At 45.0% G+C, this 26,905-nt stretch overlaps 2 protein-coding genes across 2 annotated transcripts; one reads left to right on the top strand and one right to left on the bottom strand.

Moving 5' to 3' along the window:
* The first annotated feature begins 8,280 nt into the window (after positions 1 to 8,280).
* LOC123753004 (transcription factor HES-2) lies at positions 8,281 to 10,686 on the top strand. Its single transcript, XM_045735018.2, has 2 exons — positions 8,281 to 8,509; positions 9,555 to 10,686. The coding sequence occupies exons 1-2, from the start codon at positions 8,348 to 8,350 to the stop codon at positions 10,161 to 10,163; spliced, it is 771 nt and encodes a 256-aa protein (XP_045590974.1). The 5' UTR covers positions 8,281 to 8,347; the 3' UTR covers positions 10,164 to 10,686.
* An 11,520-nt stretch (positions 10,687 to 22,206) lies between these two features.
* On the bottom strand, positions 22,207 to 26,823 carry LOC123752995 (uncharacterized). Its single transcript, XM_045735007.2, has 4 exons — positions 26,374 to 26,823; positions 25,419 to 25,684; positions 23,165 to 23,255; positions 22,207 to 22,780 (listed from the first exon to the last, which is right to left on the bottom strand). Exons 1-4 carry the CDS (start codon positions 26,378 to 26,380, stop codon positions 22,569 to 22,571), a joined length of 576 nt encoding a protein of 191 aa, XP_045590963.1. The 5' UTR covers positions 26,381 to 26,823; the 3' UTR covers positions 22,207 to 22,568.
* Between the last annotated feature and the right edge of the window lie 82 nt (positions 26,824 to 26,905).

The following is a 26,905-nucleotide window of genomic DNA, read 5'->3' as shown; positions in this document are numbered from 1 at the left end:
CGAACACAGGTAGGTGGGTGGGTGGGTGGGTGGGTGGGTGGGTGGGTGGGTGGGGTGGGGTGGGGGAGAGAGAGAGAGAGAGAGAGAGAGAGAGAGAGAGAGAGAGAGAGAGAGAGAGAGAGAGAGAGAGAGAGAGAGAGAGAGAGAGAGAGAGAGAGAGAGAGGGGGGGGGGGGGTAGCAGCCACATAACAAACACACAGGTTAAACAGTCACGCTCTGTGCACACCCGCACATCTTACGCACACACACCAACTTTTGGGCAAACACCATATTGCGCTCACACAGTCACGCTCTGTGCGCACGCGCACACACGCACTCACCTACTACTCAACTACGTACACACACACACACACACACACACACGGAACCAAAGAGCCAAAGCTCAACCCCCGCAAGCACAATTAGGTGAGTACGGGCCGGTGGCTGATTGGACAGCACGCTGGACGCGTGATCCTGTGGTCCCGGGCTCGATTCCCGGCGCTGGCGAGAAACAATGGGTAGAATTTCTTTCACCCTGATGCCCCTTGTTATCTAGCAGTAAATAGGTACCTGGGAGTTAGTCAGCTGTCACGGGCTGCTTTCTAGGGGGGGGGGGAAGTAGTTAGCAAACAGTTGATTGACAGTTGAGAGGCGGGTCGAAAGAGCAGAGCTCAACCCCCGCAAGCACAACTAGGTGAATACAACCAGGCGAATTCACAGTGTGCAGCCTCACGGCTGCGTAGACAGCGTTTGGGATTTGTAGTCCTAAAGATCCGGGTTCGATCCCCGGCGGAGGCAAATCGATCCCCGGCGGAAACAAATTGGCAAAGTTTCTTTCACCCTGATGCCTCTGTTCACCTAGCAGCAAATACTTGCCTGGGAGTTAGACAGCTGCTACGGGCTGCTTCTTGTGTGTGTGTGTGTGTGTGTGTGTGTGTGTGTGTGTGTGTGTGTGTGTGTGTGTGTGTGTGTGTGTGTGTGTGTGTGTGTGTGTGTGTGTGTGTGTGGAAACAAAATTAGTTGATTGGTTGACAGTTGAGAGGCGGGCCCAAAGAGTCAGAGCTCAACCCCCGCAAGCACAACTAGATGAGTACTACTAGGTGAGTACACAGCATTGAGTCCAGTATGGACTAGAGCATGGACTCCATATGTAGTCAAGCATAAGACTAAACTGGAAAAAGGTTCAAAGGTTTCCCACCAGACTAGTACCTGAACTGAGGGGTATGAGCTACGAAGAGAGACTACGCGGTAATTAAATCTCACGTCGCTGGAAGACAGAAGAGCTAGAGGGAACATGATCACCACATGCAAGATTTTCAAAGGAACTGATGGAGTAGATAAAAAGACTATTTAATACAATGGGTATACGCACTAAGGGGACACAGGTGGAAATTGAGTGGCTAGATGAGCCATACAGACATTATAATTTCTTTTTTTCTATTGTCAGAGTAGTTGACAAATGGAATGCATTAAGCAGTGATGTGGTGGAGACAGACTCCATACAAAGTTTCAAGTGTAGATATGATAGAGCCCAGTAGCCTCAAGAACCTGTACATTAGTTGATTGACAGTTGAGAGGCGGGACCAAAGAGCCGAAGCTCAACCTCCGCAAGCACACCTAGGTGAGTACACACACACCAGTGAGAAGGTGTAGCCCCCCCCCCCTCCTCCAGCCCAGGTGAGGGAGAGCCTTAGGCGCTATGAGCGGCCGGTGAGTACTCAAGTCATTAGTATTCACAGCCTCATCCCCTAAGTCCCTGGTGTTTGCCGCCGCTACGGCATAAAGTTCCCTCCTTGAGTCGCTCTGGAGACTTCCCTAAGAATCACAGCTGAATCAAACACCATTTCACTTTCATTATATTCTGATTTTCAGCTCTCTGTGTTGCCGAAAGGAAAATATTGGATCTATATTTGTATCTATTAATCTAGAACTCCGTCGAACAAATCCACAAGGGCCGTGACGAGGATTCGAACTCCGGAGTTCTGTTTAGAACTCCGTCATTTAGTTTGAATTATATTTTTTTTATTTGAGGTTGTGACCTTGAATAGGAGAGTGTTGGTAATGCGGGTATGAGAATGAGGTCTTTACGGGTTGAGGATTGACCAAGACAGAATGAAATATCTTCGAGATCCCATTGTGTGATGTTGAGACCTTTCATGCACTTACCCAAAAGATGCAAATAGAGTCCGTAATAAACTAATTAAAATAGCTAACTTCACTAATAGTGTTAGAGCCAAATTGTGCTATATCTTAGCTTGATGAAAGGTGTGAATAATCTATTGACATATATGTCAACAAACCATGCCTAGACAGTAAGTCAAAATAACGTGACTCAAAATTACACACACAACTTGCACATCTGAAAATAAAGAACTGTCGACGTTTCGGTTCGCTCTGGACCACTATCCATGACTTCATAATGGTCCACGACGAACCGAAACGTCCATTCTTTAATTGCATAAATGAGGGATGAGTGTCTTAAACCAAGTAACTCTTTTTTATCAAGGCTGTAACTTGCCAAGCTAAAGGAATTTTGGAGATTTAGTTCCAGAATATCATTAATGTCCTCCAGTAACCTTGCGGTGTACAATAAATGAACTCAAGTAAAAGAGGGGAAACTAGGTAATGTAAATGTGCTTTTGGGCCCTCATAATGTCCCCTCATGTTTCCAAAGACTGTACCATTATTACACACAGAAATCACAATAGCGCGGTGCATCAAATGAACAAATCCACAAGGGCCGTGATTTTTTTTTACCATGTCGTAGCTCAGTCGATTAAGGCGCGTCTGGGATCTTCTCAGACGTAGGTTCGAACGCTCGCCACGGCCCTTGTGGATGTGTTCATCTGTACCATTATGTTTCTTAGTCACTTTGTGTCTTGGAATAACCTTCAATATAACTGACATGCGCTCGGCTATATCTAGAGAAGCCGGTTAGTGCATCTGAAGGACTGCCAGAGTGGGTGACGGAGTACCTGTCTGGGAGAAAGCTAAGGGTTACGGTGAGAGAGAATGAGAGAGAGAGAGGACGGACGAGAGGAGTGCCACAAGGGCTCATGCCAGAACCTATCCTTATTTTAGAACATGTCAATGTCCTGATTGAGGAATATGGCTCCCTGATACCAGTGTTTACGTCCCACGAAGCAAGCAACAGAATGATACCTGAGGCACCACGAGGTGGACCATCTTCCTACCACCAGATTCTGATACACAAGCTGCCCGCCCGCCGTCCACCACACTAAAGAAAAATTACCCACACGCCATAAGTTACGAACAATAACACAGGTAGGCTAATACCGGCGCCCCCGGTAACCTCAGTGGACCAATACCGGGAGGAAGCGTTACAGGTATACATACCGGGATTTTGGGACCACACACACACACCTCTGGCAGAACATGAGGTACGAAACCAACAACAACATCCACTAGAACCAATTTGCAGAACCTATTTATTTGCGGGTGTGCGGCGTATGCCCCGTACCTTTCCATTTCCAATTTTCATGTTCAGTTGCGGTACTAATGGAGATATTTATTGGCAGTGAGAAATTCCTTCGAGCAAGACACGGGGGGATCGAACCTGATGAGGTCTTGCTGCAAAGACTTTCTCCTAGACAATATTGTGATTTCACTGTTGCACTTATTAGCTATCCTTTGTCAAGTTGTTTCATTTATAATTGTTTCTTTGTCGTAATAATAGATGATCCCCTTGTGATCCCCAAGCATAAATCCTTCATACAGACTCGATCGATTAAGAAGAAGAAGTAGATATATATGAGAAGTAGATATAAGAGAAGTAGATATATATGCCATAGCGTATATATCTACTTCTTTAAACCAGCTTATTACGTATACGCTAGTTTGGGGATTGTTTCCCCCAAAACCCATTTTCTATCACTATTTACGGGGCATGATAATCCCCAGATCATCAGCATCATCCACTCATCCTATTTATCACAAGCGCAGCATCACCCGCAACCTGAAATAAGTTACGAACCAAGACCCAGGGAGCGTACACAAGCCTGCCCTTCCCCCCCCCCCCACACACACACACACACACGCACACGCACACGCACACGCACACGCGCACACACACGCACACACACGCACACACACGCACACACACGCACACACACGCACACACACGCGCACACACGCACACACACGCACGCACACACACACACACACACACGCACGCACACAGGTGTAGCGACAGGTGCAGCATCTACGCCACCTGGAGGTGGTATTACGGAGAGGACGGAAATTCTAGACTCTTGAGAGTGGGACACGGGGTCCAGAAATGCCCACACGCAATACACAGAGAGCAGAATATGGCCACAGAGAGCGGAATATTGCCGCAGAGAGCGGAATATTGCTACAGAGTCGAATATTGCCACAGAGAGCGGAATAGGGCCACATAGAGAGCGGAATATGGCAACAGAGAGCGGAATATTGCCTCACAGAACGTAAATTACTTTGAATTTGAGTGCTTTATATTTTTGCCTGCATTTTTTTCATGTTATCTTAATCTTATCATTACTTTGAATAATAGCCAAGATATTTTTCATGGCTTATTTAAACTTAAACTTGACCTTCAGATCTCTCCATAATATACTTAAATTAATAATTATACTTTGCTTATCACCTTGAACCAATGTGATTAGAAAATTATCGTTTGATTTTTTGTATTAAATTATGAGAGATCATAACGACATTCATATAGATAATTTATTTCAGGTTTTCAATCTGACCAAAGACTTGAGTTATGGTAAAAAATCAGATTAAAGAAGCCTTACTTCTTAGAGTAGAGAAATTAGGAGTCGTCTTGATGTAAATTAAGCTGCCATGAAGTCATCTTGAGGTTATGGTTGAGGAAAAGATGTCCTGGCCTTGTAAGTGGACACACAAATGCCTAATGAATTCTGGCTGTAGTTTCTTTGTCAGGTCATCGACGTATATAATGAACAAATTGGACATTAGTGACAGAAAACTGAAAGCAATACTGATATACCTTATTCTCTGACGTACACAACCATGCAACTAGAAAAGTGAGGACCGGTGGACGAGAAAGAGGAGGGAAGGAAATAGGAGTAGGAGGCACAGAAATAGGAGTAAGGTAGACTAGAGAGAGGTAGAGTTAAACACTACCTCTCCAGGGACCATTCTCCACCAGCCTCCCCCTTCCACCTGTTACGTAACATCGGTCCAGGTAATTAGAGGTGTTCCGCTCTGGCAAGTCGCCGTCGTGAAGAGAACAGAATATTGGTGACAGTGGTTGTCTGGTTGGTTTGTGTGTGTGTACTCACCTATTTGTGCCTGCGGGGGGGTTGAGCTTTGGCTCTTTGGTCCCGCCTCTCAACTGTCAGAGGGGGTAGGTGAGTGGGTGAGACAGAGAGAGAGAAGAGCGAGCGTGCCTGTGCGCCAGAATGTGGGGCGCGCGTGCAGACAAACTCGTGTGTATTCCTACAGGTAAGAGCATGCATGTGTATGTGAGCACACGTGTGTGTGTCTGCGTGTGTGCGTGCAGTGAGGGAGTGAGGGGAGGGGAGGGTTAGTGACCTACCTACATGACTGTGTTTGCCACCTGGTCCTCCAGGAGAGACGGTACTCGACAGAAAGGGATGACAACGCCAGCCCTGCTTTCGCAACTCCGGCCTTTTGCAAGACCAGGAAATTCCCTCCAAGTAAAGGAATTCGATGGGCAACGCATACTAATGAATATCGTATGGACGGAGAGAGGGAGAGGGAGGGGAGAAGTGGGATACGACGATGATTACAATGTAGAAACAAGAGCAAGATGGAAGAGAAAGAGGGGTGGGCGTATTAAGCAAGTAGCATCTTAGATGAGTGGCTGTCATATTGGAGTGAGGGTCGGGGGGGGGGGTCAGAAGGTGAGTGAGGGGAGTCAGCAGACAACAAGTGTGGATAAGGTGGTCAGTTGGTCGAGTCTGTTTAGAGAGTGACGAAGCAGAGTTGTCCAGCCGTCAACTCTGTCACCACATCTGCCGCTCCATGTGTCCCCCCCTCTTCCCCCCCCCTTCACACACACACACACACACACACACACACACACACACACCTAGGCGGACAGGCTGGCTGCTTTAACTAGTACAATATATCCCCTTTAAAACTCCTTCGTTCGCCTTTCCATCATCTTAACTCCTTAAGAGGTTGTTCCATAGGTTCCTTAAGGGGGTTGTTCCACAAGTTCCTTAAGGAACTCCTGGGGGTTGTCATACCTCTGTAGTTTCATTGTAAGAATTATAAATACCATTCATCCAGGTAATATAGCAGTGTGGTTGGCTGCATATACATAATTGCTGGACATCTTTTATAGTCTTTTTTAGGTATTATAGGCCTGATTATATCTTTAGGTATTCTCAGAGTTTTTGTAGATTTAAAAGGGGGCTTTTATTAGAATCTACTCTTGTAATGATTCACTTATATGTATTTGGTATTTTAAGAACTGTACTTGCTAGATAAATTAATATGTGCATATAGACACAATTCTTGTTATTTAATATATACAAGACCTTGACCATTTATAACAATAACGAATCCTATATTATAATAACGTTATTGTTATTTATAACAATAACGTGGCAGAAGACATGATAGCCAAACCACACATTAGAAAATGAAGACACCTTTCCTCATTTTCTGACGTGTACTCACCTAATTGTGCTTGCGGGGGTTGAGCTCTGGCTCTTTGGACCCGCCTACGTGTGGTTTGGATATAGTGAAAGAAAACTACAAGCAGTACACAATAATGAGCTATAAGGAGCGCTGCGAAACATCTCCCAGTTACTTTGGACAAACATCCCAGGCACTCCAGATACCTGGTTGATATCTGGTTGATATCTTGGCCCTCGAGAACACCCAACCACTAGCGAGATCTCATATGTCTGTGCTGATAGTGAATTTAAGACGTGTTTGAGGGAATCTCGGTGGTGAGTCAAGATCAATAGTGTTCTGGAAATAAAATGTCAGCTTTATTGATGCGACATAACGCGTAATAATAATTAATAATTAGTAGCGAATCAGATCGAGTGACAAAAGGGTCGAGGCTCTGAGTGTAAAAGCTTCAATAGAAATTCTTCTAAGCTTCGTCTTCCTTGAAAACTTTTTTATCGTGCTGCGAAGACTCTTAAAGACTACCCTCCCTCACCCCCTCCCCCGGAGAGGTTCCGTTACGACTACTAACAGGGGTGGAAGAGCGGGGGTGGGGGGTTCCTTTCAATAATAAAAGAAGGTTCCTGTGCTGTAACGCAGGGAACCCAGGCGAGAGACAACTTTAACGAGCCGGTTACCAGAAACATTAAAAACAACACGACACAAGAGGCCGCTACCATGGTACCTATATCCCCCCCCCCACACATACCATGGCCCCTCTGCTGCTACTGACCACTACAAATCCCCTCCCCAAAGCAAGCTACCTTTCCCCCCCCCCCCCTTAAACTATCAAATGGACCTTCTCTCGGCTACACCAACTCATGGATTCCCCCCCCCCCCCCCCACCCACCCCTTCAAACTGACGTCCCAATCCAGTGAGAGAATCTCATTGAACAACAACAATATCCTGAGATCGTCCTTAAAACTACAGTAATACCTATGGATGCAGGCGATGAGTCACAATAACGTGGCTAAAGTATGTTGACCAGACCACACACTAGAAGGTGAAGGGACGACGACGTTTCGGTCCGTCCTGGACCATTCTCAAGTCGATACATTGACTTTCATTCGACTTGAGAATGGTCCAGGACGGACCGAAACGTCGTCGTCGTCCCTTTACCTTCTAGTGTGTGGTCTGGTCAACATACCTATGGATATTCTTCCGTTTCCACGTTATAAAGGGGATATCTGTCTTTCGCTTTGCCACTCCGTAAAAAATACAACGGTTTTGACCAGCAATGTACGATCCCAAGCAACCCGGCTAAACCTATCAAGGCCGTTGTATAGAAAACGTCAACATTAACGTGCTACAATCTCTACTAACACGTAGCATTTTTAACGGTCTGGTCGGTTCCGTAAGATGAAAATAATTCGTCTTGCCCGTGGACACCTTCCTTCTCATCTCCCAGGAAGCACGTGGCGCGCGAGCGACAGGTCACCTCATCTCGCTACACTCTAGCTCCGCCCACGCCAGCCACACGCCGCCTACATCAACCAATCCTCCCGCTCCGAATGGCCAACGCATCCGTGACGTCACCGGGAAACTCGCTGCCATTGGCCAAGGCGCCAGCTCGCCACCCCACCAATCTTATAAATTGACGCGCTCTCAAGCGTGCCGTCAGTAACCTAAAGGTTGTTGAAGGTAGAGGAGCAGAGAGAGAAGTGTCAAGGGGTGCAGTTGTAGTGAGAGAAGTGAGGATGCCGTCCAGCACAACAGCCAGGCAGGGCGTAGAGGCCAGGACTGCTGCGGCAGAGCGAAGACGGACCAATAAACCCATCATGGAAAAGAAGAGACGACAGAGAATTAATGACAGTCTTAACCAGCTGAAGAACCTGGTGTTGGAAGGACTCAAGAAAGATGTAAGTACTCTCAAAGAAAATGTATTTAACTTTGCGTATTCAATCACGATGTTACTAAGAGCCATTAAGGTATCAATACCGAGAAGAGCAGTTTATTATAGTGTTGTAAACAAACCAACTCTAGAAGATTGTTTATGCCAGCAGATATAACTGCTTCGTCCCTGTTGAGAAAAAGGGGGGGGGGGTGTTAATACCTTGATAGCACATCTCATTATCAACTCTGAAGGGAAGATGAGATGTGCATCCATCTATACACTTCCTTTGACCAGTTGTGTGTTCAGCGCTGAGTTCAGTGGAATTATGAGTGTTGACTATATATTTCAAAACTAAATATTTTTATTTAATTAGAAAGTTCAGAATATACACAAAAGCAAATATGTATATATGACGTGTCTGATCTTGTAAAGATAAGAAAACTGGTTTAAACATCATGTCGGATGCTTGAGTAGTGTTTAGTCTTTAAAAAGAAGAGAGAGATAAAGTAGTGTTTAAGTTGCTCAGTCCATACACCTGTTAAGCTAGCCACACCTGTTCACACCTATCCCCTCCACACCTCCCTATCCCTGTTCACACCTATTCCTTTCCCCCTGTACACACACGAGCGCCATCCCACCCACCCTGCTAACTTGCGACCACCCAAAACCCAACCGGTCTAGTTTTTGGATAATTTTTTGTTTGAAGTTGATTCACACAAGGAACATTAGTACTACAGGTATTTCTGCTTTCCATAACGAACACATAGAAAACAACTTAAGTACTTGACCTTAGTATGATTATAAAACAAAGATATAATTCGTGATATAATATATAAATTTTTCAAACCTAAAAGGGGTACCATCTTTGTTGCAAATGTAGGGACCCATAGCCTCTAAGAAGAAAATAAAGAGTACTCAGAAAAGACCTTGTGGAACCTCACTGAACACTGATATTTTCTTCTCGTACCACCCCCTATTCTTTTAATAGGGGTGATTTAATTATATATTTTAATATATAAAACTATATATGATTATTTGCTATGACTAACGGCCAGTTTCTCCCCCAACAGCCGACACGATACAATAAGCTGGAGAAGGCAGACATCCTGGAGATGACGGTGCGGCACGTGGAGGCGCTCCACCGTCAGGAAGTGCCTGTCTCCTGTCCGACTCCCGTCGATGCCGCCGCCGCCAAGTTCCGTGCAGGTTTCGGACAGTGTGCAGCGGAGGTCGGAAAGTTCCTGGAGCGGGATACCACCCTGAGCGGCTCTCAGCGCGCGCGTATACTCCTCCATCTGGCAGAGACCATGGGCAGGCTACGCAACATTACGCCGAGTGCCCCGGATGTTTCAACCACTGTCAACAGCAGGGAGCTTCACCGAGCCTCTCATCCAGTGACTATTGATCCCCTGCTGGTGCGCGGAGTGTCCTTAGTGCCCACTCGCCTCCTGACGGGGCAGGTGGCGTTTGTGATGCCTCACGGCGCAGCGGGGACGATAACAGGCCCTTCAGGAGAGCTGCATCACGCCCCTCCGTCGCCGCCACCTACCGCAGACTCGCCTTCACTGTCCGTGATGTCTTCACCGCCACCGTCTCCCTGTAGAAGCCCGTCTCCCCAGCCGCTAGACCTCGCCCCGGTACGCCATCCTGACGATGACTCCTGCTGGCGTCCTTGGTGACCCGCTGGCGCCCTTGGTGACCTGCTGCCGCCCTTGGTGACCCGCTGGTGCAAGAGTAGTGCCCTGAAACTGTGCTACAGGGATGACAAGCACCTACGCCCTTGTCAGCAGTCACGAGTGTACAACAACTCTGCCACCACAACAGTAGACAAAATGTAACTGTTTCAGTTACACAGAGAGGAAGGGGGTAGGTTCTGCTATACAACAACAGTGCCAAATGAACAAAGACCAATACAGCTGTATGACTACAATTACTAAGACATACAGCTCTGGCGGCCAATGACTGTTCGGGACTTATTACAAGCCCTCGATTTCACCACAGTACAAAAAAATACATGACCAAGACAAATTATTTTAACGACGAAAATCTAATTAGCTATTAAAAAATGAAACTAATAAATATATAGTTAGCCAAGTGCTATCCGCAATGCACCTATACAAATTCTGTGATATACCCTAGGCTTAGTCATTCCAGTGATTTAACATAGTACAAAGTGTAATAAAGGTTGTTTTTATTTGACAATTATTTGTTTACATTTCCTTCGATATACTTTTAATGTCCTATCATTACACGTCGCAGTACAATATATTCATATAACTAAAGAAAACAAAGATATTGCCATATTGATTTAAAAGATAATATATCCTAATAATAAGGTAATGTAACAAGACTAACAAGTTCAATTTGCAACATTTAGCAATTCCTATTAAACAATATTAACAAAATATCATGACTTGGATCTTATCTTTATATTTTTAATAAAAATAACCTCGCGTTTTGTACCCTAATTTAATAAATAACTACTGATCGTCTTCATAAAAATATAACCTTCATGAAAAACTTACAACCAAGACCATAACTACTTATTCTTGTCGATACTTTATCTTAATAACCGAGAAATGGGAAACACTTGCCAGCTAACTTGGATTGAATTTGATTCTAAAGCATTACAAACAAATATAATAGACACTTCAGCGATATACCTAAAACTTAATGAAACTCCTCCTATGCACAGTACACTTTCATTGCAAGATTATAATTATACGAAATGGTGTCCATTCAAAACTCTAACCCCTCTTTATTTTGTGCAGCGATCAGATCATTTATCATTGCACTTATGAGGCCCTTCCTGTCGATCTTGCATGGAAAGTTTTTCAAGCTCCTGAACAGCAGACTTTGAATTACAAAATATAATGTTTCCCATTTTTTTTTATTAAAACATTTAGGCACATCTGCATTTGTGCAACTACCCTAAACTATAGACTATATGAAGGAGGGTGCAGTGTGTCAAAAAGCTAGCTACGTGATGCTGAAAATCCCCATCACACAGTATGGTTAGTCATACAGAGGCATGTGATCTGTAGTCTGCACTGGCAAACTCTGGGTGCATTATGAGTTTTAGGTACATCTGCATTTATGCAGCTACTCTAGACTATATGAAGAGGAGTACAGTGTGTCAAAAAAGCTAGCTACGTGGTATTAAAAAATCCATTATGAGGGTGCTCGGGAATTCAATAAAACTCTACGTACTGCCAACATGATGTTACAGTAACAGGAAGCTGTCATAGAAAAATAATTACACGGCACTAATCTTGGTCTGTAAATGACCAGGTCGACTGTGATCCGCCAGACTGTTGATCGAGCAGCTAGGGTAAGCCACGCCACCTGAGACCACACCTGCACGAACACCTGTTGCCTTTGTGACTGGGGAGGCAGGGGACAGGTCAAAAGAGGCAAGGTGAACAGAGAAAAGCGATTATAGCCATCAACAATGAACCGGAAGAGCTGGATGGAAGGTGGTATGACGATTAGTGTGTCAAACGAGGTGGTTTGATGCTTAGTGGAATTGATTGGTATGAGGCTTAGTGTGTCAGACCAGGTGGTATGATGCTTAGTGTGTCAGACCAGGTGGTATGATGCTTAGTGTGTCAGACCAGGTGGTATGATGCTTAGTGTGTCAGACCAGGTGGTATGATGCTTAGTGTGTCAGACCAGGTGGTATGATGCTTAGTGTGTCAGACCAGGTGGTATGATGCTTAGACCAGGTGGTATGATGCTTAGTGTGTCAGACCAGGTGGTATGATGCTTAGTGTGTCAGACCAGGTGGTATGATGCTTAGTGTGTCAGACCAGGTGGTATGATGTATAGTGTGCCTCATACCAGATGGTATGAGGCTTAGTGTGTCAGACCAGGTACCTTACACTCTGTATAGCATGAGATTCGTTACACCAACCCCTCATCCTGAAATGATAGGCATTTTTGTAACTGATCAATCGTTCTAGTATGTAGTAATGGAGCCCCAGTAAGCTACTATTTTGTATCTTTTTTTATATAAATCCGGAAAAAAAAATAAATAAAAATATTTCTAGTAGTAATATAGCGCATATTAAGCCTTAGACATAGAACAGTTAGGTTTGTCCAAATTCAGTGATCCAAAAGTCTACTTTCAGGTGGTCCATCATCACATACTTGTACTTTCACCCTCATCTTTATTATAAAACACACGGTACACACAAAATATATTCGATTTGTGGCATAGAAAAAAGGTGGCGATCACGCAGCGCCACAAGTTCAAAATAATGTATATATAGGCGCTTTCTACGAAGCAACAATCTGTGCAGAGGAGCTGCCTCGTATGGGCCAATAGGCCCTCTGCAGTTCTCATTATTACTACTATCCCCCACACCTTACTTTCCTCCTCAGCTCTCTCGCGCCTATTTATTGCCTGTCCCTACCTGTCCTCATCACAATCGACTTGAGAATGGTCCAGGACGGACCGAAACGTCATCGTCCCTTCAACTTCTAGTGTGTGGTCTGGTCAACAATCTGTGCAGAGCACTCCAGGTGTTAAAGCTTTGCAACATTCCATACCACCAGGTTCTAGACCTGGTGGTATGTGGTACCTGGAACTGTGTAACTGCTTCAGTCACTTAACTACCGAGTGAGGTAGGGAACACAGCCATCTTCTGATACATTCTGAAGTAATTATCAAAAGAAGGCACCAAGCCGAGGAGACTATGTAGGACCATCAAATGTGCGGGATGTTCAAAAGGCGATAAATGTCACTTAAGGATACCAATACGAGAACATAAACGCCCAAGGCGAACGATATCAAAGATATCTGATTCACCAAGGATGCTATCGAGGGACAGATAGGTGATAGAAGCACGACACAAGCACATCCTGGTCATCAGGACATTCAACGAGGATATGCACGACCGTAAGAGGGACAATGCAGTTTGGACAATACAATATACATTCTGAAATACTTTTATAAATTACACAATACACCTATCAGAGGCGATGTTCCCTGGGTATATAATAGTGAGTTTTTTTTTTTTTACAGATCTTTTGGTTATATAAAAGACGTATCTGTTTCATCCTCATTTCGCGTGTATAGGTGCGTTTAAGATGCACTGTGTGTACGAAAGTGTAGCGTATGCGTACATGTAGGAGGAATTACGTACATATGTTTGCCGTGTGCATAAATACCTATTTGGGAACAAGGGTTGCAGACTTATGGAACTAATTACCGGGTAACAGAATAGAGGTAGGAATAGTGAATGATTTCAAGAATAGTCAAGACATATATGAGAGGATAGGTGGATATAAATAGGAACGGCTTCGTGTGGGGCCAATATACAGGCCTTCTGTAGTTTTTCTTCTTATATTATGTTCTTGTGGATAGGGGGAGAGTGTGAGCGAGTGCGAATGAGTGAGAGTGAATGAATGAGTAAATGAGAGAGAGTGAATGAGTAAGTGAGAGTGAATGAGTGAGTGAATAAGTGAGTGAGTGAAAGTGAATGAGTGAGTGTGATAGTGAGACTTTAGTTTTCTCTTTCGCAAGGGTGAGGAATGCCTGGGGGTGAAATTTTGGCAGAGAGTGTGTGGGACAGTGAAGCTGGCCACATGGCCACTCTCACACTTCAAACCACCCTCCCCCCCACGCCCCTCTCACCTTAGCTAGGTCGCCCTTCAAACCAGCGCGACTCTCCCCCACATCTTAAGACACCGCCGGTGTCACCTGCAGGAAGGAACTCGACCCTCTGCACCACACGTCCTGGCCACCTGCAGGGCTCGAACCACCGCCACCAACCAAATAAACCTCGTAACCCATTCTCCAATGACTCGATTTCCAGAACATGTTCAACTTATCGTACAGTAACGCTGTTAAGGGTTAACATCGGTTACGTTTGATTCAATGTTACTCGAATAGATTTTGTCCACTGGGGAGTTGAATAGTTAAAGAGCATCAGTGAGGCAGGTATCTGGACCCGTTTATCAACTAGACTTACGTGAATTAAAGTGCGGACAATATCCCAACAACGATGTGGTTGAAATTTGTATATACATTTCAAACATGAAAAGCAGGAAAAATGACGATTTAAAGCGTCCAGGACAAAGCGAACCATTGCCACTTTCAAGGACAAAACATGATTGGGAGGACAAATGGCACCAGCCTCGCATGAACCACTAGGCCTACGCAGTATAATTTTGACTATTCTTTTGTGTTCCTCCTTTTTTTAAATCTTAACATTGTTCTTATTCCCCCTAAAATATTTAGGGGTAAATATGACCTCACGTCATCCCCCCCCCCCCTCCGCACAGGTCAGGCACATGATATGGCTAGTGAATGAGGTCAGGTCAAGACATCATAGGTGCAGAGATCTGATCCCAGGACAGATCACTAGGGAATGACCTTCGACCTCTCGCTAAACGGGCCCGCAAATGACCCCCGGTCGCGTGGTACCAACCACGGGCCAAGCAGACCAGAGCCTCCGAGTTCTGTGCCAGGTAAGTCCACTACGGGCTCACCATAGCCCGTGCTGCTTGGAACTTGTTCAGAGTAGCTGAATCTATAACAACCACCACCTCCGAGTCAACACTATCCTGGGATGAGGTCAAGGGGCTTCTTATTCCTTGCGATGATTTCGGGGCTCAACGTCCCCGCGGCCCGGCTTTCTACTTAAGTACGATGCAGCAAGAAGTCATTATAACCTGGAAGTTTGCTCGAGATGAGATGAGACGAGGAATGAGGTGATGTCATAATGTGACAGCAAGGTGCAGGTCAAGGGCTTGGAAAATGAAGGAGTGCGGAAATGAGGGAAAATGAGAAAAGGGGAAATTAAAGTGTGATCTGAGGGAAAAAGAGGGGGAAGAAATTATCAGGAGAACGCGCCAAGCCATTACGACTATATATAGCAGATTCAGATTCTTTATTCAGGTAAAGGTTCATCCATCGAGTTACGTACATAATGATGGATTCAAAGATAAGAGATAGTACATACAATACTTAAAGCCACTAGTACGCATAGCGTTTCGGGCAAAGCACAAAGTTCCCAAGCACTTGGAAGGGATCAGGATAAGGATTTGGGCTGGGATTTTAAAAGAATAGTGCCAAAACACTTGGACGGTCGGGAATTGAACGCCGACCTGCAGGAAGCGAGACCGTCGCTCTACCGTCCAGCCCAAGTGGTTAGGCAGGGGAAAGGGAGAGCGATGTTTGGGGGAAGTCGAGGTTATACAATTCGTTTTGTCGAGGACAGGAAGCCTGTGTATGTGTATACGTCACGCTTATATCGAGCCAACTGTACTACGCGACTCTTAATTATGTTATTTAATAAACCAGGCATTTTACGTGAAAGCTGCTCACTCTAAATGCTTTTAGATCATTACTGGTGTACGAGGAGATGGGTTGGGAGGGGGGGGGGGGTATGGGATGATGTGGAAGGTTGGGAGGGAGAGACAGAGACATACAGAGAGACGGAGAGGCAAAGACGGAGAGGGGGGAAGGTCGGAGGTGCAAGAGAGGAGGAGGAGGGGGGGGGGCGGAGAGTAACACAATCCCCTAGGGGGCAGTAACTGAGCGACCAGAGGACGTATATAGGCCTCCCAGGCCTCTCCACATAGCCTTACGGGCTCACCATAGCCCGTGCTACATGGTCACTTCGTCCTGAGTAGCTAAATCTTTATCATCATCATCATCTCCACAGACTCTTGTGGAGAGACTGACCCAGTCAGTCTTCTCGCCTTGCTAGCCCTTGGAAACAGGTTTCCGGCCTGTTATCAAGGCAGCAGCAACAACCTGTTGATGGTCAGCCGTGATGGTCACTTTTGTTGACGTGAGGTGGTCAGGTCAGCTGTGGGAGGCGCCACAGATCACGATGAACGAGGCAACAGGTTATAATCAGTGTATTAAGAGGAACGGAGTGTGATGTATGAGGCCAGCCTGAGGGTCACACACGTTCACTTGGCCGCCTAGGTAACGGGGAACCAGTCATGCCTAGAACTAGGTAACGGGGAACCAGTCATGCCTAGAACTAGGTAACGGGGAACCAGTCATGCCTAGAACTAGGTAACGGGGAACCAGTCATGCCTAGAACTAGGTAACGGGGAACCAGTCATGCCTAGAACTAGGTAACGGGGAACCAGTCATGCCTAGAACTAGGTAACGGGGAACCAGTCATGCCTAGAACTAGGTAACGGGGAACCAGTCATGCCTAGAACTAGGTAACGGGGAACCAGCCATGCCTAGAACTAGGTAACGGGGAACCAGCCATGCCTAGAACTAGGTAACGGGGAACCAGCCATGCCTAGAACTAGGTAACGGGGAACCAGTCATGCCTAGAACTAGGTAACGGGGAACCAGTCATGCCTAGAACTAGGTAACGGGGAACCAGTCATGCCTAGATCTAGGTAACGGGGAACCAGTCATGCCTAAACCTGAGCAACTGGGAACCAGTCAAGAAGGAAGGGGGGGGGGTAGAAATAGCCTAAGCTACTCTATCCCTTTGAGATGTATTTCTTTCTTGTCTCAATAAACATACTTGAACCAGTCAATGCCTAGCCAACTTCAATACTCACATTGTAAACACTACCGTCACCACAAAGAATATCATCATCCAAGAACACTTGATATTCCGAGACAACTCCCAAGGAATGTAATCGAATTCGAACCCTACAACAGCAACTTCTGAAAACCCTAGCCAGTCTGGGGTCCGAGTTCTCTCTCAAAACGGTTTAAGCAACCTCGTGAATAAATTTCCCACTGGCTGGGATATCAAACGCTACAATTACGGTCATCAGTACGACAGAGGATCCCCAGGTGGGGAAGAAAGGTTGGAAACGAAAAATGAATGATTGAACTCTCTTCCTCTCGATATTTTTAATGTTAAAATTATCATGTCGAGGGTTAATAAATAAAGGTGTTAGGGTTGGTAGTTTGGCCAGCCAGCAGGCGAGCAAGGTTAGGCAGGCTCGGTAGGTTAGGCAGGCTTAGTAGGATAGACAGGCTGAAAGATAATTTGAAACTCTGGTTAACGAGCTGGTTAATTGCTCAACTGTTAAGCAATTCCTTACCCACTAAGAAAACTAGTGGATACAAGACTTGCTATAAGCAATATAAAGGGAAAACTCTCAGACTGCTAACGGGAGTTAGAATTCCTCTACTCCTATACCCACCTCTGAAAAAAAAATCCAGAGAGAAAGGCATGGGAAGGGGGGGGGAGGAAGGAGGGGTAGAATAGGGGGAAGGAGGGGGGTAATAGGAGGGGATGGGAGGGGGTAACAACCCTACCCACCAGACAAGCCATTCAGGCCATAATTGTGTTGGGGAATAAAGGATTAGTTGAGAGGTGTGGTTTTAGGCTAGTTAGGGTGACGGAAGTAGTGGTTAGTTGAAGGGGGAAAGAGGCTGCGAGAGGTAGGAGAGGAGAGCTGGTGGTGAGAGGAAGGAGAGGAGAGGAGAGCTGGTGGTGAGAGGAAGGAGAGGGTAGAAAAGAGGGAGCGATGGATACAGCGAGAATCTCGGTGGTCAGAATCGCCGGAGACACATAGGCGAGGCCAGGTAGATGGGAAGAGGTACAAAATAGTGAGAAGTAGATGGTGAATGGAGTAATAGTGAGAAGCACAAGTATACAATATATCCTAGTAGATCGGATAACAATATGTACAAGTTGAACAACAGGTACACGAGAGAACAACAACAACAGATACACGAAGAACAACAACAACAGATACACGAAGAACAACAACAACAGATACACGAGAGAACAACAACAACAGATACACGAGAGAACAACAACAACAGATACACGAGAGAACAACAACAGATACACGGGAGAACAACAGACACGAAGAACAACAACAGATACACGGGAGAACAACAGACACGAAGAACAACAACAGATACACGGGAGAACAACAGACACGAAGAACAACAGATACACGAGGTAGAACAACCCCCCCCCCTCCTCCTCCAAATTTCCCACTATTATCAAACTGAACCTTAACCACATACAAAAAAGGGTCCACTTGGCTAAAACTAATGTTTAAATATCTAATTACACATTTACCCAAATCCCCTTTACAAGGCGGGGCTCACACAGCCCACAATTTACAGCCGTGGTGGTGAGGTCTGTCTCAAAATAGCGTAGATGTGCCGTCCTCTTGACCCACCCCACCTCCTGTCTCTCCTGGTTAATACTTTTATTTCTACTACAGAGTAATAGCGTTTAAACTCTGACGCTACGTGATGGAATATGATGGTTCAGCTTAGTGAATAACGCAGCTTCGTCAACAATAGCCATAAACAGTGACTTTCAACAATAGCCATATATTGTAATATTTTTTTTATATTTTAATTTTGTATACACGCACAGATTTTCTTAAAAAAAAAAATTAGTATTCAATGAAATGACTAACTATACATTTAATGTTTTTACAAATATTATATATACAATATGCGAGGAAATACAAGACACGTCAACTTTCGCAGGTAAAGAAGCACCACTGTTTACACTCGTGTTTCCCGCGCTAATCGCCCATATTCAGGACACTTAGAGATTCTTATTGGTTTAACTCCGCGGCCTCGCAAATACCACCTTTCCTTCGGTTATTTTGGCCCCTCTCGCCTTACGGCCAGTTATACGTGGACCCCTGGGAACCCTCTGTGGCTTGTTGGCTCACAGGAACCTCTGGGGGTTGTTGGCTCACAGGAACAACCTCACTGAAGGCAGCGTGTTGGAATGACGTTATTTTCAGCGGTCGTGGCGTTTGTTTTGGTCGGTTATCAAGATGAAACGGATGTACAGTGGGTAGTCTGAAATTTGTTATCGCATAGACAACTATCGTGGCAAGATTCCGTGCCTAGTTTGACCGCTAAATGAAGCAGAGACTAAGATAGAAAGGCATGTAAGCGACACACACACACACACACACACACACACAAGAATCAATAACATTCATTACATTATTATCGACGACGACCGTCTGAAGGAAGGCACGAAGAATATTTTGAAAGGCTCTCTGTAAGAGCATTGATATGCTCTTACAGAAAGAGCAGCAGCAGCAACCGATAACAAAGGGAGAAGGAGAGAGCTGCATCAGAAGGGGAGAGAGAGAACAGAACCAGGGAGGGGAAGGAACAAAAAGGAGAAGATAGAGGAAACGGAAAATGGCTGGAAAAGAAGCTAAATAAAACTCAAAAGAGGAAGACTATAAAAGAAGACAAAGGCAGGAACAGGAATAAGAGGAGGAGACGATAATGACAAGGACCCCCTCAAGCAAAACAAGAAGAAGAGGGTGCACAGAGACCAAGAGGAAATACCAGGAGAATTTTTTTTTATTTATTAACATACTTAAGTACATCTGCATTTATGCAGCCTCCACCTCCCCCCCCCCCCCTTACACTATATGAAGGGAACTATCAGAAAGCGCCAAGCCATTACGACTATGTATATTATTTTAGATAGAGATAGATATATATATATATATATAGAGCACTTGGAAGGGGTCAGGATAACGACTTGGGATGGGACGGGAGGAAGGAAGAGATGTTTGGAGTGAAGCGTGATCTATGCTCGTGAAAGGATAGTTGCAAAATATAGATAGATGTGCGGACGCACTTGTATCGGGTGGCTGGTTAGTCGGTTAACAGTCTTCCTGGATACCGGGAGGTGTACGGCTCTGGTGTACTGTATACCGTGTCTCGAGAACTCTTATAATGAGAAGCTCGTATAAAATCAGACACTCTCCGAGGGTGTATTTTATTCTAATTCAAATTGCTGATTTATTGCCAAAATTTCTCTAGACTGCACAGCGACGACTTTGCTTTGCAAGTCTGATTCCCGATGGTTAAAGCGATTGAGCAACGATCCTTATAACTAAAATTGACAACAGACCACTTAAATGCACTCAAAAGTCAACTTAATGAACAGACAAGGAGTGACAAATCTGGCTACGGTACCTGCCTCAAACCACCAGTTGCAAGCATCAACAGTTTGCCGGACGGACCCGGGACCAGATTCACGAAGCAGTTACGCAAGCGCTTGTAAACCTGTATATCTTTTTTTAATCTTTGGCGACTTTGTTTACAATTATTAAACAATGAGCTCCAAAGCACCAAGGAGGCTGTTTATAACAATAAACAGTTTATTGGGAAGTTTTCATGCTTGTAAACTGCTTAATAATTGTAACCAAAGCCGTCAAAGATTGAGGAAAGATGTACACGTTCGTAAGTACTTGCGTAACTGCTTCGTGAATCTGGCGCCCGGTATCCAAGAAGCCCCAAGTCGGGAACCGGATCGAGAGCGATTCCTTGACCCGCAAGAGACGTCTATAGGAGAGTTTTCCTACAAAAAGTTTTCCCCACCCGAGACAGCAGCGCCACACGTGGATCTAAAAAAACTGAGAGGACTGACTATTTATCAAAGGTAAATCTAAACGAAATACGTAAACACCACACAAAAGCCAAATCATATCCCGAGGACAAGTGAACCAGTTCCTTGAGAGGGGTTGGAAAGATGGTCGTTGAAGAGGGCCCTTAACACAGGTGAAGGGCCGACATACGACGCACACAAACCAAGACGCATCCTTCCGTGAGGCCAGATGTCTTAGTTATCCGAAAGGGACGAGACTAAGGCAGTGACCCAGGGAGCCACGGATAGTACTGCTCCTCCTCATTTCGAGAGGTTTAAAAAAAGGGAAGAAAGATCATGCGAGAAGAATCGAAGACGCCATGGAACACTTCCCACACCTTTCCAAACCTGTTACACTGCCTTCAGCAAGACTAACTTGCAGATCTAAACTAATTTTGAACTGGCGTTCCACTAGTCATTATGTACCTATACTTCCCGCTATCACTTATTTTTATTACATAAGTACATCTTCATTCGTGCAGCTCCCCTAGACTATACGAAAAGGGAGGACAGTGTGCATGTATCTAGTTACACGATGCTTAAATGTCACCCCCCCCCCCCCCCCCGTCACCCCTTCCTCCATATATCTCAGGCTGGTCAGTCATCCAGGGCCATGTGATCAGTAGCCTGCTGTGGCGAGGTCTGGGTGCATTAAGGGGATATCTTCATGAACACGAGAGTTAATAACTGCAAAGCTCCAGGTACCCGAATTCTTGTCTTTATGACACGCAGGATGGACATGGGCGAACACATGTTGAAAAATACCACGTAGCCAACAAACGCCGAACAGAAGATCCACCCTTATAAAGATGCCTTAAAGCATCTTTATAATTGCATATTTGCCAGCTGTTTATGTTGCTCGCTCTAGATACCTCTGCAGAAAGGTATCTGGTTCTAAAATGCGAGTTTGCTTTCCCGCTATCACTTGCAGCACTGTTCTATGTTGAACGAAGCCAGCAACACTTATTATATATAAATAAAATTAAGTGTTTTGTTCAATTTACTACCCAGTGGATACAATATCCATAAGCAACTCATCGTTGACTTAACGTTGAGTCCAAGTTAAAATAACTTTCCTTTAGACCCACTTGGTAGTGTAATTCATCAGTAACTTAGTTAATTACGCAGCCCAGTGGGCACCCTTTACAAGTGGCGTTGGTTCGACGTCAACTACGCCATCAACGTCCATTCAATCTTCAATTCAACGTTCAATTTGCGTTGCTATTTAATATTTTACCCACTGGCAATTATTCATAATTTATTACTAAAATAATTAAAGCCAGAAAACTCTTGCTCAATATGTCTACTAAAACCTCAGTTTTGTTTTGATGTTTTAAAGAAAATATTTCCAGCACTAAACATTTTATTAATATCAATTTGATCAACATCAGTTTTATCACAATTTGTTTGATCACAAGCAGATCACATTGTCAAGCAAACCTCTGTCTTATCTATCAGTTTATTACATTATAAAAAAATGCTAAAGAAAATATCACTATCAAAAGCCTTAGAAACCTCCCACCTCCCCCAGGAAACTACTACCCCCCCCCCCTCCCTCTCCCTCCACCCCCTCGAAAGGGACCCCGGGAACCACCCACCTTAGAGAACCTGGAAATCACCCTCAAGAAACCCACCCTCCCAAAAAGAACCACTGACCCCCACCCCTCAGGAGCCCTTAAACCATCTCCCTCCCCCGTCTCTTCCTCCTCACAATTCCTCGCGAGGGTAGAGCATAGCACAGTGGTAGGAGCAACGGGAGTCCATAACGCCCGTGACGAAGGCGTTGGCGTAGTCGTAGTACTGGGCGGGGACCTGAGCCACCATTATCCCCACTCCCATCTTCACCATCGGGATGCTGGAGAAGGCCCGGCCCATGTGGCACAGGACGAGCTCCAGACAGTCTTCTTTCAAGAACGGCTCTGTTACAGAGATGCCAAAACAAAGGTAACTTTATGACCGTGCATTCAGCTCTGCGAGGAGTCGTCAAGTATTTACACAACCTGTACATCTTTCTCAATTATGGCATCTGTTTTACATTTATTAATTTAAGAATTGACTTTGCACAAACCATTGTTAACAATGTTGTAACAACCTCGTAGTGCTTCGGAGATTAAACTGATTGCAGTAGCCAAAGTTGCCATGTTGGAGGAATGATGTGAACTTTTTCCAAGTTGCTGTGTAAATTGTTTGACGAATGTTGTCCAATCTAAGAGATTTAACCCTTAACACTGAATTTTAGACAATTTTTTGCCATTAAAATATATTGAATCAACAATTTCACAAATTAAAAATACTTAAATTACCCATTATCCTTTTCAAAACATTTACGGCGACCTCACTGGCCTTGAGTGGGACCTTCATCCGCTGGTCCTGAGCCTTCTTTTTCAAAGCCTCCTGCATGATAAGAAGTCCATAATTATACATGCACACTGGAAATTAGTGGTTGGGTGATGGGGTTCAGTTTCAGATTCTACCATGTGCCTCTAACTCTTTCTGCTACCACCCACAGGATGGGAATGGGGATTGGGGGTGCACTGGCACCCACAAGATGGGAATGGGGATGGGAATGGGGATGGGGGGGGGGGTCCACTGGCACCAACAGGGGGGGGGGACAATGTTGGTTGGGTGAAATGTTTTTTTGTCAAGGTCGCGTTTTCTTTGGAATATGTTACTATTTAAGGTTTATTTCAATGTTTCTCTACGATTTATACAAAAGATTATTATATTAAAACTGCTAATTGTAAAGGGGATGTGGGTAGTGATTGAATATGCAGTCATTAAACGCATTTAGGATATACCATTTCTTTAATGCATATAAAGTAAGTATATTTCTCAGATTTAAAAAACAAAACTTTGAACAAATAGCCAGGTCTCAATGTTATATATTGAGACACCCATAATTCGACGCTTCTTAGAAACCACTGACCAAGATCAAATTATTCAGCCTGTCCTCCAAACAAAGTGATTCCATGCACCCGCCAAACCAACCCGTCCTCGACTGAAGTCCATTCCATCCAGCGATCGACCCCACAGACGCATTATAAATTTTTACATGCCGTTCATTCAAAGTGGGAGTTCTCAAATAAAATATTATATTATATTAGCATATTGTGCATATATAGGCATAGGTTAGGTGTTTAAGTTCTGTTGGCGATTATGTGTAGTACGTGGGTGAAGCATTTACAACGTTGTGGTTCGAACAAAAGTATTCAGTGAACCACTTGTTCCGGATGTGTTCGGACGAAATCAATCGAGAGTCGCGTGTAAACCATTTTCATTCATAAATATGGGGGTTGGGGGGTTGGCGGGTGCATGGAATCACTTGGGTCTGTTTGGAGGACGGGCTGGCCAAACCCTGTTTATGAATGAAAAACCGTTTACACGACGACTAACAACTGCTGACGTTCGAACATTTCCGGAAAAAGTGCTTCACTGACGACTTTTGATCGAACCACAACGCTACAAATGCTTCACCAACTTACTACACATAATCGCCAACTAAACCTAAACACCTATGCCTATATATGCACAATATGCTAATATATTAATTTAGGAGAAAACTCCCAATTTGAATGAACAGTATGCAAAAAATTATGAATGCGTTTGTGGGGTCGACCGCTGGATGTAATGGACTTCAAGTCGAGGACGGGTTGGATTATGTGCCTCTAACCGTCTCCACCACCGCCACGGGATGGGTATGGGGTGCAAAATAGATAGTTTATTATTCATTTCTATCACCAATTCCTCTGTTCACCTAGTAGTAAATAGGTACCCCGGGGGTGATGGGGTGCATCCTGGCCGGGTCAGTAGTCGGGCTTACATAGAGGTCCTCAAGGAGGGACGCAAGCACAGGCTGCCTCCGTGACAAAATTAATTACAACCCTTCATATGGTCTAGGTGAGCCGCGTGGATGACTATGTACCCCATGTTAAAAACCAGCATTTAGCCGCTGTCTAACAGCTCACCTAACTTAACAAGTACAAGTACCACTGGTGAGGCAATTGGTCCAGCTCGGATGGGAGAATAGGCGAGAGGAAATATTTTAGTACGAGGGATAGAGCTAGGGTTTAAACCCAGCTATGAAGTTCCCTAGCCTAATCGCTTCCCGCATAATATATCTATTTCCATTCCCGAGTAGCAATACCGCTTCACCGTCACTCCCCACCGCCAGAACAATTCTACAGCACAACGTTCTCAACGTCAAGAAACTGCCGTACGAAATTAACTTATTCTAACCTACCATAGGACCCACGAAACAAATTAAAAATTTTGGGCCAATTTTGCGAGCCGCTTACATTTCCTGGTACCATAGTTTTTGACTTTGGGTAAAATATACTTCAAAATGCGACGTGCTCATTAGGAGAACGGGGTAGTGCACCTCACTTTCCCACCCACCCACAAATATCATCACCCCGCCCTACAAGTCCCAGCCCCGCTCCTGTGCCAGGTAAGTCCACTACTGGCTCACCATAACCCGTGCTACTTTGAACGTTTTGTTCCTAGAAGCCTAATCTTAAACAACAACCCTACAGGCCCACACAGGCTAACTTCACTAACCTTCTTACTTTGCGACAGGATGTGGATTTTGTTGTCTTCAACGTCGGCCTGCACGGGCTTCTTTTGCCCACTACCAGCCCCCCTCGCACCTTGCTCGGGTTTCCTGACCTCGTCACTCTCCATCTCCAGGCTCCTGCCGTAATGGAGGCTCCCGCTGTCCTCGGACTCTGCGTCGTAGTCCGTATCCCACGGCTTTTTGTCCACCCTGACACCAGCCTCAGCCTCCTGGAGCCCGACCAACGCCACCAACACACACAACCACGCGCCTGTCAACCAACATAAGACTTGAGTCAAGAGAGAGAACAGAGGTGTAGATGCCTCTTTTTTGTAGATAGAAAGTGCGAAAGCAGGTGGTTTGCGGTTATTGTGCCGACTATATTACGTATTTGTCAATAGCTGGGAGCAACTTCATTACCAGTCGTGTCAAGACAAAATATACGTCAATATTTTCAACTGTATAAATATACATGCTCTAATATTTGTATTTTCTCATTGGACTTCAATACAAAGGGAATTTTTTAATGCAATATCAACATTGTGCATTTAAAACAAAAAAATTGGTTCCTACCTCACCACTCCTGTCCCCCCCCCTCCCCTTCCCCCCTTTTCCCTGAAGGGTCTGATTAGGTCCAGATATAATGGGTTAGTAACGCCCTGTTCCGTCATTAAGCATCTACTAACGAAACCTGTAGATAGTTTTTCAATCATGACGGCTATATTAACATTTAGTGAGATGTGAAGCACTACGAGGTTTATAACAATGAGAACGTTAGTGAGAAGTTTCGAAGCTTCTAAATTTAAACAAAACCGTCACGATTGTTAAATAATGTACAGGTTTCGCAAGCAGTTGCGCAAATGCTTGATAAATCCTCGTCCTGCCCATACTATTTATATTTAAAAAAATAATTGATCTAGCTCCCACCCCAAAATATAAAAATCGGATTTTATGTCTCGCCTGTCATTCTCTCCGCGAAAATGAGCGTCTCCGTGAAATGCTGACAAAATAACAGGACAACAACGGTGGCTGACGAGAGCACAGGCAGCTCCACCACTGCACAAAATCAGCCTCGCTGTCCTGACGTCGTTTCAACTGTCCCAGAGACGTCCTCTGTTGTCCTAGCGCCTATCCACAATGCCGGCGCCGTTCCTATTGTTCTGCCAGATTCAGTGCTGCCCTAGTGAGTATCCGCTATCCACTTGTTTTTCCTACTATCCAGCTAGGGGTCAGTGCTGCCCGTAGAGTGCATGCAACACACTGACGAAGCTCCTTGTATCCTGCCGGAGGTCTTGCTGGCCCTAACGCCTGTCTTAGTCTCCTGGTTCTCACTCTCGTATCGTCTGTGTCGCACTGTCTCACTCCCTCGATAGAAACGACCGTCTCTGAGCTGGGGGGGGGGGGGGGGTAAGAGAGAGCTAACTACCCATTACCCAGACAAGTCGAGCACAGGTGAACGAGGCCTTGCGTCCCCTCGCAGTTCGCTCTGACT

The sequence above is a fragment of the Procambarus clarkii genome, chromosome 6 (genome assembly GCF_040958095.1).
Source record: "Procambarus clarkii isolate CNS0578487 chromosome 6, FALCON_Pclarkii_2.0, whole genome shotgun sequence".
NCBI lineage: Eukaryota > Metazoa > Arthropoda > Malacostraca > Decapoda > Cambaridae > Procambarus > Procambarus clarkii.
Note: the sequence above shows the minus strand (reverse complement) of the source record. Positions and strands in the feature narration are given on the sequence as shown.